Source organism: Lutzomyia longipalpis, chromosome 1 (assembly GCF_024334085.1).
Source record: "Lutzomyia longipalpis isolate SR_M1_2022 chromosome 1, ASM2433408v1".
Taxonomy (NCBI): domain Eukaryota; kingdom Metazoa; phylum Arthropoda; class Insecta; order Diptera; family Psychodidae; genus Lutzomyia; species Lutzomyia longipalpis.
Genome location: NC_074707.1, coordinates 43,890,605 through 43,906,696, shown reverse-complemented (window position 1 = coordinate 43,906,696; position 16,092 = coordinate 43,890,605). Strand labels below are relative to the sequence as shown.

The window sequence follows — 16,092 nt, the reverse complement described above, 5'->3', positions numbered from 1 at the left end:
TACCTATACAGATTAGTTGAACGCCTGTCCTGCTGTAAAATGGAGTGAACTTCTGTGCGCCCAAAACCAGGTGTAATTTATCAGGTTTAATTTGAAAATTTTACTGAAGAACTCTTTTAAAAAAAAACTCCCAACGTATAATTTAATTAACATAACTGTAGGAGATTTACTTAGGTGGAAAGCTTTGAAACTTTTGTAAACTTTCGATGGGTGTAAATTGGTGTTCTGGATATATAACACACAGAATGCTTTGAAGAAACTTTCACAAGACTAATAAAATATTACAATACCTATTACCTTGGATATACCACATATTTCTTATCCCCGCAAGGTAATTAAATATTATAACACCCTTTCATTCCTAAACTAATTTAATAATTGAAGGAGAAATTGAAATTAACACCTCATACCTATATATAGTGAACTTGATAAGATGAATTTTCACATCTTTTGCTTCACTTCGTCGAAACTCTATTGGAAACACAATGGCCGTAGATCAAAGTGAGAAGTCATTTTACTGTGAAAATTATCTTAATGTTCAAATAACTTACATGCAGGTCGTGGGAATGTATCCCATTGACTATGCTAAATATCTTCCTCGACGGTTGTTCTTCCTCTCGGAAATCCTTAATCGGATGTACTTTGGCTTCTGGCAGCTCATCTGCATACATATTGCCGTTGTGCAGATTGCAAGTGTTTACGTTAATTGGGGAAAGAGCTTAGATGATATTTCTCAGTATTTGAATACAAGTCTCATCTATGTATTTACATATTACATCATCCTGTATTTCCAAGGACGATGCAGGACTCATGCAAAACTAATCAATTATCTCAATGAGAATTTTAAAAGTCGCTCAGCTCCTGGAATAACGTACGTTACATTGGAACCAGCTTACAAAGCTGCAAATAAATTTACCCACATTTGGTTGGTATGTTGCACTTTTGGCACACTCCACTGGGCTTTTGCTCCAATTTTAACAGGCACACGAGTCCTTCCGCTTAACGCTTGGTATCCTTTTGATGCTTTGGTAAGATTTATGACTGTGCATCATATGTTTATAATTTCTTTAGGGGTTTTTTGGCACGTTTCTCTATTAATTTTTCAGGCAAGTCCGCAGTACGAAATAATCTACATTTGTCAGTTTTTGGGTCAAATCCTCGTTGGAATTGGATACGGCATTGTTGGAGGAATGCTTATGAGTAAAATAACCCTTCTCAATGGACAGTACGATATGCTTTTTTGCAGTTTAAAGAACTTAGAGAGCACAGCTATGATTCTTCAAGGGAATCACACAGAGGATTTAAAGTAATTTAATTTAATTTCTCTTTAATTATATTAAATCTTTTTTAAACAATTGATTCTATTGCAGGAAACGGCAAGAAAAAATCGACAGAACCAAAGATGAAGTGAATGAATATTATGTGAGTCAAGAATTGCTAGAAAATCTTAACATTGCAACCAAAGCAATAAATACATTCGGGACAAGGGAGTATAACACGGAGGAACTGGAGCTTTCTAATGAATTAACAACAACATTGAAGGACTGCATTAAGCATCATCAAATGATTATTAAGTTTTGTCATATGCTTGAACATTTCTATCATTTTTATAATCTAGGGAAATTTTTCCAAATTACTTTTCTCGTGTGCCTTTTAGCCGTAACAGCGACAACTGGACAAAATTCATTCATGAAAATGGTTACAATAGGTACATCAGTTTAACCCTTAAAAATGAATTTATATCATTAATAAAAATTAATTTCAGCTGAATACCTCAGCTTGGCCACTTCAGAATTGCTCCTTTTCTGCTACTATGCTGACATGCTTACATATCAGGTGTTTAAAGACTCAAGAAATTGAATGTGATAACTAAAGTGGGATATTCTAGTAACATTTTCCTATTTTTTTTTGTCAGAGTACTCGACTCACAGAGGCCATTATTCGCAGTCCATGGTACAAATGTGGAGGACCAGTGAGGCGAGATATGATTATAATGCTGGCAAATTCACTAAAACCATTCACCCTCACTGCAGGAAAATTCTTTTTGCTGACGGTTGAGAGTTTCAAGTCGGTAAGTTTTCCTTTAGAAAGTTTACTACAGATCAGTGCCAGAAATAATACGCCATTGCATGAAAAATTTCCTTTATCTTTTCTTTTCAAGGCAATGATGGCATCCTTTTCGTACTACACGCTCTTGACCAAATTCCGAGCACGTGAAGATTGAAGAATAAAATAGTCATTCTTACCTTGAGAAACGGTTAAAGATCTTTATTCCAAAAATTTCTTTTTCACAAAATATGATGCAACATAAAAAAATGTATTTGATAGGAATCGACACAGTAGCACATGATAATCTATGCTTTATGTATAATATGTATAAAAAAAATTATGCAATTTGATGGTGCAAATATTATAAACAAAAATATGTAGTAATGAGTGACAAAATTATGATTAAAGTAAGATATGTACAAACATGAACGAGTTTTGGTTTAAAAATCAATTAAATTATTTCATTATTAAAAAATCTGTGTTGTGAATAAATTTGATGAAAGGTCTCCGAAACGGATCTATTACAAAGGTGTGACTGTATGGTGGTACTATTGTCCCAAATGGAAGAGTATTTAATTATTGATTATCTTGGTAATTTTTTTTCTCTTAAATATCTAGTCGATCGTCAACTTGCGAAAGGTACCATCCATTCCGAACAAGTCATCAGCAGTCTTTGGAGCACCTGGCCTAAGGGATTCATTGGCTTTGGAATTCTCTTGTTCCTTGAACCATGGCGTGTAGGACCTCAACTTTTGACGCCATTGCTCTGTAAAATGGAACGTAGAAAATTAGAAACTGCAAACACTCGTCAACTAAACTCTACAGATCAGGTTGTCTTACCATTGATGTCCCGAATAGGTCCAGCATCACCGCCATATTCGCTTGGGAGCATGGCTTTAGGAACATATTTGTAGAGTTCGTCAATATTGCTGTGCAAGAAGATACGATTGCGAATTTTCTCTTTCAGGAATGGTTTCACAAAGTTCACCAAACTATCCACCAACGGAGAGACATTGATAACATGGATTTCCTTGATTTTAGCTGGGTAAGCTTCCTATTTTTATAAAATACAAGAAAATATAATCGCGTGAGTTTTATGCACTTCCTTGATTTTATGGAAAGGTTTTCAATATATTTTTTATCAAATCATTACCTGTACGCAAATGAAGAATTTCTTGAGAATTTGTGGAGTGAATTTAGGTATGTGCTTTGGAGAAGCGGCAACGGCATCGAAAATGAAGACATCTCCAGCCACACCGACTGATTCTTCAAGGAGACGAATATCGCCAATCATCATGACAAGCTTCATAGCTTCAGAAGCATTTGGTGTGGGAATATCTTTATCGAGAGCCCTCAAGATGGTCACACGACGTCCATTGGGTGTTAGTCCAGGAAGCGGTGGGATATGGCAATTATCCATGATTTCTTTCAATTCAGGCCGATCGATATCGCGATCATTGAAGAATTCCGGTACAGCATTTCTCATGGTGTAGTACATGTCCAATTTTCTCTTAACCTTTTCCAAGCTGAATTTGCATCCACGTAAGAATGTCCTGATACGTCCATCATCTAAACATTTAGCAAATCAATTAAAATAATTATTGAAAATGAAAAAAAAATGTAAATTTTCTTACCCATATCTTTTGGCAAGTGTGGCTGTTTGTCGAGCCATTCACGAATCAATGCAATGTCCCGGTCAATCTCCTCAGGAGAGTCCGGTTCACGCAGTTCCTGGCGGATCTGCACGCACATATCACCGGATGGCTGAACGAGAGTCATCTGCAAAATAATAAAAAAATAAAACTCAAGATCACAACCATCATAATCACAATATTTAAGGTCAAAGACGTGATGCAAATTAATATTTTCGTTCAATTTTGTAAAAATAATTTGGCAATTTTGCTCGTTAATATGCATAAATATGTGAGCTGAGACGTAAAATTTTGATTACATAGCTCTGTATGTTTCAACTCTAAGCACAATTTTTTTTAACTTAACGAAAAAAAAGAAACAATCATTAAAGTCAAAGGTACACAGAAAATTGGTTTCCTGAAACCGTTATAACTCTTAAATTTTCTTGAGGCACAAACCGCGTATACGTATACTACATCGTGAATGAATGACTTCTCATTTTGTACATCATAGCTCAAGAAAAAAATATCTCTACAGCATAAAACGCGTTTTCTTTACATTTCCTACATCTGCATACACAATACATACATATATACCTCTTAACATCTTTCGTAACTCATACCAAAATTCAAGTTTAATATATTGAACATTTTGTCATTTTATTAATTCCATTTTATATCGTGAATTGCTCAATATGCCAAATCAAGCAAGGATATCATGCGAAATATGAACTATTTTTCAATGAAACTTTCCAAATTTAGGCTCCGAAAAAAAAACTAAGTAGAGTAAAAGAAAAAGAACATGGTGTGTAAATGTTGTAAGAAAAGAGAAATTTACAAGTTGGATATAAAACGTGCAAGTTTGCAAAAGTGTTATGTATGATGGATTTTGTCAAATTATAAAAGTAATCTTAAAAACCATCGTAGCAAAATATAAGTCCATATTTTTTAGATGAATTGGAGCATTGTACTCTTAAAACGAAGTATTGTACGAAAGATCGCATGAGTATATCCGGAAAAGTTGAAAATTTCATGGTCTAGTTGAATTGGGGCAGAGTATATCAAGTATTGTGTTATGTGGATTCACAATTGTTCATTTCTTTTATTTAATTGTTTACTACATCACTTAAAAAAGATTTCAAGATTTGAAAAAAAAAGTACACGTTGTAGATTTAAAGATGGGCCTATTTTGTTGTTTAATTTGCCAAAGAGATTAAAGATAATTTCTCTTTCTACTTTTGAGATTAATGTCTCACACTTAATTTAATTCTTCAAAACAAATTAAGGCTTTTCAAGCCCTAAAATCTTTGTAATAAAATTTTATTTGTTCATTCAGAAGAACTCTGTTGAGAAAGAATTAACCGTACAAAAAAATTATTACTTTTCTACCTTAAAATCTCAGACAGAATCTCAAATAATAACAAAGTGTAAAGATAAAAAGTTAAAAAAAAAGATACAAATTATTTTGTTAAGAAAAAAACGAGATATATATCCTTTTTTACGAGAGATAAAGACCGTAACGTGGGAATTTTTCACATATATAATTCGTTTCACAGAGTTATTAAACAATATGTACATGCATAATAATCATGTAGATAGCGTTACTGATTAATGATGAATGATCGTTAGTAGACTTTTCTACAAACTTTGATTTTCCATGTACATATTTACGATAGTAAATATTTCCACACGAGGCAATGCTGACCCCCGAGCAAATGTTTATAAATTTCTTTTAGAATTTGAAAGAAGAATCCGAGGAAAAAAAACGTTTTTTGTGCCTCTAAAAATTCTTCCTAATTGTTGACTTTGCATGCTAAATAACTATCTTTGACTTGAAGAGGCTATACAGATGAACATTATGTTTATAGAGCCATAAAAACGATTTTGGTCAAAATTGAAAATCGACAAAGTCATCAATTGAATCAGCTATACTTGTGTCTGTTATGTAAATCCGGTACGTTCTACATAAAGGTTCAAGAATTGCTGATTCTATCTACGAAATATATACACAAGATACAGTCATGCAAAAGATAATAGAACACTTTTTCTATGTAAAATAAAATTAATATGTTTCTGCTCATTTAGTTCGTATAAGAAATATCTTTTCCAATTTAATAATTTGCCAAAACCGAATTTACTAACCAACTTGGGTAATTACGATATCGATAAAAAAAAATCATGATGTTCATATAATTTTTTCCAAGGCTGTAGGTATAAGTACCTATACCCCACGGGAATTCCCATTTTATCTCACTCTCATAATTCTAAAAAAGAAACGCGAGACGAAATTAATTTCTCATGAAGTGTGATTTTCTTGATTTGCTTATAAACAAGTCACTATTATTTATTATGTATGTATATGGCTATTTTCTGCTGACGTCTTCTGGAAGATTTTATTATTCTTAAAGAAGGTTGGTAGGTACTCATAGTAATAAGAAAAAACTAATTATTCGTTGATTCATCGTCTGGAAGTATTTTTTTGCTTTTCTTTTTCTTCTTTAAAATCTTACGTAAAAATCCTGTATTGGCCTTCAAGCATTACGTTATATCTTTATTATCTTCAACAACATGAATTAATGCAAAGCAAAAGAGAAAGTGTATGCTATACCGACTTTTCCGTACCTATCCATATTGTTAGCAATGCGAGATTGCCGTGTATTGGAATGGTGGTGACTGAAACTTTGGATGTTGTAAACTTTGAATGATTTGGCATTACGTTGAGGTAAAAAAAGAAAAAAAGAAAAAAAAACTTATTCGCTGGAGTTTCACTTCTTTCATACTGATATATATATATGTATGTATGTACACAAATCACAATCTCTTTTCCAACTCAATATTTGTGGCGATCGTGGCGATCGTCTAATAGGGTAGTGAAACTGATGTGATGTGATCCCAACAGTTTAAACTGCATTATGATCGCACCATAATCAGCTGATCTTCAGTAATTTACATTTTATTAAAAATTGCACTGATATTAATTTTAACAAAAAAAATTAATTCGTTCTTTAATTTACCTTTATTGAATGGTAATTGGAACTGGAAAAAAATCACACAAATTTACACACAGTAGAAGTGCTTTGGATAATCCACTTAGTGATCGCGCCTTCACACGGTAACTTCAAGGTGAAAGTTGTTAACCACTTTGGCTGTTGGAAGAAGACTGGCACTGCTTGGGAACTTGCACAACTATATACGTTTCGAGCCCATCCACCTTAGGCAGCGGCAAAATATGATGATAGTGTAAATTTTGTAAAAGTATTAGTGCAATTTAGCAAGTAAATGTACTTTGTGTATTACCTATACAAAATTTCTGCTTCGCAAAGAGTGGTGGGAGACAATATAGTAATGCAACGCGAAAGTACATTAATTACTCTTTTCGCCTGGATGATTCTACCCAATACTTTTATTAGATGTTTCTTTTAGAACACAACTGTTGTGTATATGTACCTAAAAAAATTAATGCAATGTCTCAGGTGAAGCTATTCACTTACAGGACGTTACATTATATATTTGTTTTAGTGCGCAAAAAAACTAGCGAGAGAAAATTTAAACCAACTTTAAATTGGCTCAATATCCCATATTGCTCCAAAGAAAAGCCTCAAAATTGCTTTTAAAATATTCCTGATCTACTTCACATTAAAAGAGACAAAAAATGCAATTATGACGTCATTTAATACAATTTTGAGTGAATTTTATGTGGAAGTTTCTTAGCTGGTCACATTGGAAGATGGGAAGTCTCTTTGGCTATTTTTATTCTTTTTTGATGCTCTACAATTTTTTCCATACAGAAATGAATCAACTCCTTTTACCGGAAAGTTTAAGAATAAACTCAGAAAAAACAAAAAAAAAGCTTTCACTTCACAATGATCTGCGAGTCAAATGTTACAGAATAATTAATTTTTGTATCTCCTCCGTTGTCTGCTTTCTTGCATCTTACATTTGCCCCATGCATTTTTATATAAATTCGATATAAATTTTTATAAACTTCTGTAAATTTCTTTACTTATTAAGAATAAAAGTATGTACTGTACATATAGTTGGTAGTAATATATAATAAAATTAATGAGTTTACTTCCTCAGCTCGTGCATTTCTCAATGAAGGAATCACACCACGACTACTCTTAAATGAAGTTACTTACAGTAGTTTCTCTTTTTTATTTTTACTTCATTTGAAATCTCTATTTTTTTGTTCCTTTGTTATTCATTTTCCTTTTTTCAGTGTAATTGTAAATTATATCGCAATAAAATACCAAAATTACGAAAGCTTGTGGACTTCTGATGGATATCGCGCGGTCTTGGAATTATGACTCATAAACCGCTACCAGCAAGAGAACACCTTTCCAATCTTACAATACAGGTGCCAAAGCCAAAGCATAGGTATACCTACATACTACATTGACTAACACATGTAAACAATAAAGGAGGGAAAATTGCAAAATTTGATGATTTGATGTTTGGGAGTGAGAAAATAATGTGGAGGTGGAATTGAACTTGTGATGTCTAAGAAAATAAATCGCACCACAATGATACAGTTTGAAAGTAAAAATTACCTTATAAAACGACAAATTCTTCACTTCCCATTTGTAGCATAATTTACGTTAGACGCAATTTTGCTTTTCTTGACTTGAAAAATACATTGAAAGAAAAGACAGACCTACCTGTAAAAAAAACATTTGTAAGTGATTTTTCATTTTCTTGTAGAAAAAAGATCCATTTGATGCTAATACATCGGTGTGAAAATCCCATTTTAACAAATCATTCAATACTCATCGTAGATATTTAATAAATGCCTCACCGTGATAATGTGTATGAACAATTGAGAGCAATGGGCCGTCAGCATTGCAGCTGTTGGTGAGGAAAAAGTTGTTTATTGAGAGGAAGCTGGTCATTCTAGCATGCATCAACCTCTCTGTGGCTTTTGAAATTGCCAGACAGAAATGAGATTGGGCTTGTATGTAGTTACATGAGTTACATACATTCAGAGGATTTCAATAAACTATTTTGGAAAGCTAAAATAACCACAAATTGAAAATTCAAACAATGAGAGAAACATTAAAGAATATTTAAGGGAAGTTTAAGGGGCAATTTAAGGGTTTCTAACTGTATTTGAGTTTGATAATAATTTCCAATATCATTTAATTTTTCCACCGATCCGTAAATTAATAAAGAATTAATAAAATTTTTGCGCTCTAGTAACAGTTTTTAGATGAAGAAAAAGAACAAGAAAAAAAAAACAATTTCATGTGCGTAAATCACCGTATCGAAAATTTCTGAAGGGTTACAGAGTATTTGAAGAGATATTGAATTGCTTGTCATTAAGTTAGTACCATTATATATCAAGAAATCAAATAAAAAAGACTTCTCACGCAATAGTTGACGATATTCCACTATTCTTCTCTCTTAAGCACAGAGAGGGGTATGTATATATACCACATATCGGTAAATTTTTCATCTTATAGCCACGCAAATGTATGTTGTTCAGTTCATATATAACTTTTTTTTTTGCTGTCATTCTTCAAAAATATACAGCTGAATTGTGAGTCTCCAAAACTAAAAATTCATCTTATTGCGCTCACACTTGGTGTGATGTTAATACATGGTTTAAAAAAAGAAAGTATAGACAAAAAATGATTTGTTTCTCGGTCAGTAATTTATGTTTTTTTTATTCGAAGAGATTTGCGGTAAGAGATAAAATTTAGAATTCAAGTCAAAAAAGAAAGTTTATATTTCAAGATAATTGTAAATTTCAGGTGTCTCATTTTATGCTTATACCCAAAGAACATCCAATCCTATCGATAGATTAAACTAATCAAATATTAAGCAAATCATCAAAAATCATACGTCTATACATCTTATTTTTGGTGGCTACCAGAGCATAGTTTTTTATGCGAGCATCCATCGAGGCAATGTTCGTGTTTTTCATTGTCTACTAGGCAGAGAATAATGTTAATATAAAGAGAAATATTATATATGTATCTGATCTATTCCAAAACATTCTCACGATGGCTTTTTTTAGACACATTTTAGTTCGCACTAATATTTTCTTATGTAATGGGGATAACATCCAAATAATAATTGTGTTTGTAAATAATAAATAATTTCACAACAATTGAAGTGTTACAATCAATCATTTCCGTGTAATTAACGCATCATTAATTAAACAATAAGTGAAGCACATCTAGCGTGACTACATATAGTTTTCGATAGAAATTCAGCAATTTTTGTCTATATACAGGAGCATTTTGATATTTAAATGCCATTTAACCGGAACCAAGCTCTTCCACTTGTTGCATCGTGCGAGATGATGATTGTCGTATGATTTTTATGAAATAACCTGTGAGGTATTTTAATGATTCATTGTTAGAATAAAAAAAAATTTCTATAGAATCGAGGTTTATGTTATATTGCAAAGTTTTGACCGCGTTGTGCAATATTAATTTAGCATAATAGCATAATCCTTGACAGAGGGTAATTTTCCTCGAAAATTACATTGAAATTCAAATTTCTTCATTCTCTCGACATCTTGAATTATGTATTCTTTAATTTTAAAAATTCAAGGAACTCCCGTAAAGTCAATGAAATTTAATTTCCAAAAGATTGCACCATTATTTTCCGCTGTAACATTAAGCATACACCACGTATGGCAATGGTATGCTCGTATGTTCTAGAAATGGAAAGTTTAGCAAAGAAAGTTTGTGTGTTGAAATTTTAAATTAACAACTACACTAGTTTTAAGCAAAAACTCTTTTTAGAACTTTTTTTTAAGTTTATTTTATTTTAAAATACATACATCTAACAAAAATATTTTTCTGTTCTTTTACATAGTAATTATTACAAGATTTTTTCTACAGAATATATAGTGTGTTTCATGTTAAATTGATTTATAACACTTATTTGTGATTTATATCTCGTGAATGCCCGTCAAGATACACACCAATATGATTATAATATTCCAAATAATAGGTATATCATCATAGATTTCATATCCAATTAGTGAACTTATTTTCAGAATAATATTATGTCTACTTTATGCAACGTAAATTGTATTAAAGTTTTTTTTATTTTCATTTTTTCCGCGCTTATTAGCGATTCCTTTACAATTCTTCGAAACTTATTTGAGTTGTACCAACACCATGAAGTAAGTAACCACCGCTCCAAGAACCTAAGAAACATTATAAATTTGAATATTTTTGTGTAAAGAAAGAGTCCTAAAATCAAAAGAAAATTACCGAAGCAAACAAATCCAATGAGACAGTGAAAAACTTCGCTCCGGATATTGTCATAGCTTTCTGGCACTGCTGGCACACGATCTGCACAAATGTTTTGGCTTCCTCCGAACCATCGTACCAATGGCAAGAATATGCAGCTTCCATCACGGAAGAACTTTCCTCAATTAGACGATTTCCAAAAATACAGAAGAGGAATACTTGGCCAAGAGCATAGACGAGATATCCAATGACGGAAAAGGCATAAACATTAACGCCACTTATCTTGGTGGCTTGATAAGCCAAAAGAGTGAGTTTGATGGTTGATGTCAGCATATGAAGCAAAAGGGCAATGCCGTAGGTATCCCCAATAGCTGCCACGAGTCTACAGAGAATTAAAAAAAAAAAAGAAAATCACGCTACATTGAACATTGTGTGTTTTATGAAATACTAGTTCACCCAGATCCCCGGGCAAAAGTGAGCTTTTTTTTTGTACAAAATAATTTTGGACTTTTTAAAAGGAATTTATAATTTTTATTCGTGTCATGACTATAATGAAAACTATATTCAAATTAAAATAAGACGTTTAAGAAAATTAACATAGATATTTCATTTTGGCCTGAGATCATTTTAAAAATGTGTCTAAAGATTCGTCAAAGAAAAATGCAAAAGCAACGTCCCATTTAACCTACATTACCCAAAGTTTTATGTATCGATCAATATAGGTATAGTCTTTGAATTAAAATCAATAAAAGATCCTCAATGGAAGCTCTAACGTGTACGATATATTTATAGAATAATTAAAGTACAATGAAGGCGTGGTTTTCACTCTTAACTCCATCAAGTATGTCTCAGGCCAAAATTCAAAAATTGCAAACACACACTTTTATTTATATAGGTTACACTTTTTGCGATTTTCGAGTGCGTGTAATAACCTTTGCAATTAATGAGTTCACTTCACGAAAAAAAACTATCTTGGCGCTAACGCAATAACAAAAAGGTAGCGTGCTTTATACTTGAGAAAGATTATATTCTTTCAAAGTTATTTTGCAGCAGTTTTCGTGGTGATATTTTACACTCGCCACCATCATTGCAATCTGGCACTAATTAGGCATTCCATACTTTTAAAGAAATGCTATAAATGGCAATTATTTAGTTTTGTTTCTTTTAGATCATTCAAACCTATATATAACTTCCCTCAAAATTAGAAAGCTCCCGTTTGTGGACGTTTACGAAGCTTACATTTCATTCCATATACAATAAAAATAATTAAATAATTAAATACATATATCGTGTCATCGCATGGTCTTTAATAATAAACATTTGAATATGAGACAGGGAGAGAGAGACTTTTTAATCACTTTCCGTACATACTTTGTGTTTGACTTTGATATGTTGTGCTTTATCGATCTGGGTAATAGATGAAATTAATAATTCAGTACGTATATCGGAGAATAATTTAAAACGTACGCGTCCGCACTTCTACGGCACACCACGTCGATTTGGTCGTGTCTCTAAGTTGACTAAAGGGGTGGTGGTTTTAATGAATTTTTCATTGTTACACGCTTATACGCAGCTGGCAAGTACTTTCCAATGAAAAGTCTACATCTTCTATGATTTACAATGCAACATGGGGAAAATTTTGCTATTTTTATACATAAATGCGACATTTGCAGAGCAGAGATTTCTCTCGTTAAAAAAATTAACTGAATTTTGGCAATTTAATCACCAATTGTAAGATCTTTAATATTTTCTTCTCTGATTGAACACAAACTTGTTAATATCATGACTAGATGTTTGTACATATAACTATAAACATATAGGTGCTCAAATTGAGATTAATTGGTCAGTTATCACATTACCTGACTACGTGCTTGTGTCTCTCCACCCAATACTTGATTGCTGTACGAACCATGAGCTCTTGTTTCTTGGTCAATCCATTTGGATTTGTGCCATTTCCGAAGTTCTGTAAATTGGATGGTGCTTTAAATTGTGCTCCCCAGTCTGTCTTGGAATTGTAAATTCCGCTTATATCCAAGTCCGTGACATCCTTCTCAACTGCAAAAAAATAAATAGAGAAGCACTATAAATATAGCAAAGAGTAGGTAGGTACTCTAGCAATCCAAAGCATTCTCTGCCTACCTTCATTGTTGATTAATTCCGAGTGTGAGTTTGCTGAAATGGATCTGAACAGAGCAGCAGTATTTGGTCTGTATGTATCTAAAGTGGCACTCAACTCCATCAAGGGTTTCATAATACCCTTTAGATGCTGCAGTTGCTCGCATGCGAATAGCAGCCACGAACAGAAGAGTACATCCGTCAAATTTGCTTGGAACAATGAGAATATGAGGTAGTATACCTAAATAGGGGATGGAATTGTATTAGTTAGTTATAAAGTATATAATATCATGAATTTAATTGACTATTAGTTAGTATACCACAATTGTTCTTAATTAGTTAGATTTTAAGGCATGAATGAATTATATTTTGCTTTCTTTGGTAATCAGTATATTTTACTTGGCTGTTTATTAAATACAGAAAAATTATTTACATTAGAAAAGTTCTAACATAGGATTTTTTTTTATTCCAGAATAAAGTCTCTGTGGCTCAGTTCTGATATAAAACTCAACTTTTCCATACATGTGAAAACATTAGAATTAATTTCATTAATTTCATCTAAGCTTTTCTTTTCGGGAGCTCTCAGCACAATTATATTCAAAAAAAAATTAATAAAAAGTTTATAAAAAAATTGCATAGAAATATTTTGTTGCATATTTATTTATTTTATTTATTTATATGAATCTAACCAATGATATTAGAACCAATTTACTTCAATGATTTAGCTTGAGATAAATCTCTTGAAATAAATTTTTTGACAATCATAACTTTACAGCGAAAATTTAATAAATTCTCAAACTAATCGTAAGTACGAGTGACATATGAATGAACACGACTCTTCACAATGAACTTTCTTTTTTTCTTCTTAATGAGTCTGTTACCCTCTGATGCGCATCCATACCCAAACTTTAATTTTAATGATCATTTTTTTAAGACAATCATTAGTATAAACAGTTGTTCTTAATCCTTAGAACCTTATTAAGAAACGAGCAAAAAACCTAATGCTCGTGATTCGAAAAATTTGTTATTACTATCGATAATTTAGGAAAATAAATAATTCGTGCAAGAAATAGCTTTTTTAGAAAATTCTTGAGACTTACTTGAAATACAAAGGAAAGGATGTATTTATAGCCACCCATTGCATCCCATGGGTACCAAGCCTTGATCGGGAGTCTGGGTATGTCTATGGTGTAAGTTTCATTGGTCTCCTTGTTGGTCATGTATCTCACACTTTCGCCAAAGAATGTTAGCGTAACCCAAGCCGTAACAGACAACATAGTGAGTGTCATGACGAGTGTAAGCAATTTGCGCATTTTCGACAAAGAAAGCGCATGATATCGAGCATCAGATTCCGCAAAGAGTGGATGAGTATTTGATTGATTCCAAATGTTGAGAGTCCTTTTGGAGCAAAAGAGGAGAGAAATTTTTTCCACAATCTAATGAAAAAAAAATTTGAATTTATCACCTGTAAAAATTCTTAGAGTTGATTCCGAAGTAGAGAAATTTCGTGATGCTGTGTGTGAAGAAAAGCGTAGTAATTGTATTTGATGTTAGCTCATTAACATCACCAGCAGTAAATGCCAAATTCATGATAATCATGACAAATTGAAAGAGGAGCAGAAATAAATGTGTGAAAGAGTAGATTTTTCTGAACATCACTGGTCCAGATACAAATTTAAAGAGAAAATGCCCAAATGACTGCATAAGACGTATATTGGGCAAAAGATCGGCCACAAGGCCTTGATATTTTTGCGGTTGCACTTGCATGATGCCAGTATAATGGATATTTTCACTCAATTAAATTTTCCAAACAAACACCAAACACTTTTCAGTGTATTTTTTTATTGAGAAAATCCCAAAACACTTTTTTTATTTCAATTAAAAATCCGTTGGACAAAAATTCTATTAACATCCAATCACGGGAACTGTCTAACCGAAAATGATGAAATTCTTACCAAGAACTTCAAGTGTTCGACTTCATTGAGAGGGTAGGAAAGATTTTAAATTATTAACAAGCTTTATGGACAATCTGGATGTTTCAGTTCTCATAATACTTGGTAATACTGCGGAGCCTTACATTGAAAGTTTCATCATCTATTTTACACTATTGATTCAAAATCGATACCACCGCCTATGTACTTTACATAATGTAAAGTACTTAGGTATACCTATGTATGTATGGTATGTAAAACGATGCTCAAAGTGAAGGGCATTTCTCAGATGCGCGCGTTGGACAGCCCTTAAGCACTGAAAATTCTCATAGATATAATGAACATATGTATACATTTGAGTATTGATCTGTTGAATTATAAATAAATAAATAATTTACACTGTCAAAGGGAAGTTTGTTCTACTTTTAATATTCTTCCATTTCAACCCCTAAAAATACTGAACTTAAATGTACATTATATGGCATTGAAATTTTGTTAATGACAATATAAATCAATTTTTTGGTAAACAGAATACTCACAAAAATTGAATTTTTTGGAATTGTATGTCTTAGCTAGACTATAATTTTGAAAATGATTAATTAGAGGGGTAATTAAAAAAAATGGACCATCAATTAAATCATATTGCTTCATTATAAAATTTATTAACTAAGAATTATTTAACACTTCTACAACATTTTAAATTCTACAAAGTGTTTTATTTTTTTTTTCCTAGAATGAAATGAAATTAAATTAAATAAGGACATTTCAAAGTACAAAATGAATAAGTCTTGTCTGACAATCGTTTCTAAAATGCATTTTCATTTCAGACACTTGATTTAATTTCGAGTTAAAGCTATTTACATATGGATTCTATGTAGTATACTTATGTTTCGTTGATGGCTAAAAGAGAGAGAGGATGGAGAGTGTGGATAAAGAGAGTGTGTGTATGTTGAGAAAAGCTTGCGAGAAAAAGCTCTCACGCTGTTTGACACACACAACGACTCACAGATGTAATCTCTCAATGACTCTTATACTCAGCATTGAGCAAAATTTGCTGAACATTTTCCGAATTTTCCATTCTCTCCACCACATCTCACGAATTTTCTCTCACTTTGGTACCGAGGACTCTTGTTAAGCAATCCACAAGAGCGGTTTGGC

General features: G+C 32.2%; 3 protein-coding genes across 3 annotated transcripts; 1 reads left to right on the top strand and 2 right to left on the bottom strand.

The window, feature by feature from the left end:
- The first annotated feature begins 485 nt into the window (after positions 1-485).
- On the top strand, positions 486-2,224 carry LOC129792659 (odorant receptor 83a). The gene is made up of 7 exons (XM_055832003.1): positions 486-491; positions 558-1,028; positions 1,107-1,306; positions 1,371-1,708; positions 1,766-1,836; positions 1,916-2,071; positions 2,162-2,224. Exons 1-7 carry the CDS (start codon positions 486-488, stop codon positions 2,222-2,224), a joined length of 1,305 nt encoding a protein of 434 aa, XP_055687978.1.
- Positions 2,225-2,242: 18 nt separating this feature from the next.
- Positions 2,243-6,870, bottom strand: LOC129787629 (alpha-tocopherol transfer protein-like). The gene is made up of 5 exons (XM_055823353.1): positions 6,695-6,870; positions 3,684-3,828; positions 3,203-3,618; positions 2,890-3,103; positions 2,243-2,815 (listed from the first exon to the last, which is right to left on the bottom strand). The coding sequence occupies exons 2-5, from the start codon at positions 3,826-3,828 to the stop codon at positions 2,664-2,666; spliced, it is 927 nt and encodes a 308-aa protein (XP_055679328.1). The 5' UTR covers positions 6,695-6,870; the 3' UTR covers positions 2,243-2,663.
- A 3,555-nt stretch (positions 6,871-10,425) lies between these two features.
- LOC129787594 (odorant receptor coreceptor) lies at positions 10,426-14,944 on the bottom strand. Its single transcript, XM_055823311.1, has 6 exons — positions 14,469-14,944; positions 14,104-14,401; positions 13,028-13,244; positions 12,748-12,943; positions 10,910-11,270; positions 10,426-10,842 (listed from the first exon to the last, which is right to left on the bottom strand). Exons 1-6 carry the CDS (start codon positions 14,768-14,770, stop codon positions 10,792-10,794), a joined length of 1,425 nt encoding a protein of 474 aa, XP_055679286.1. The 5' UTR covers positions 14,771-14,944; the 3' UTR covers positions 10,426-10,791.
- Between the last annotated feature and the right edge of the window lie 1,148 nt (positions 14,945-16,092).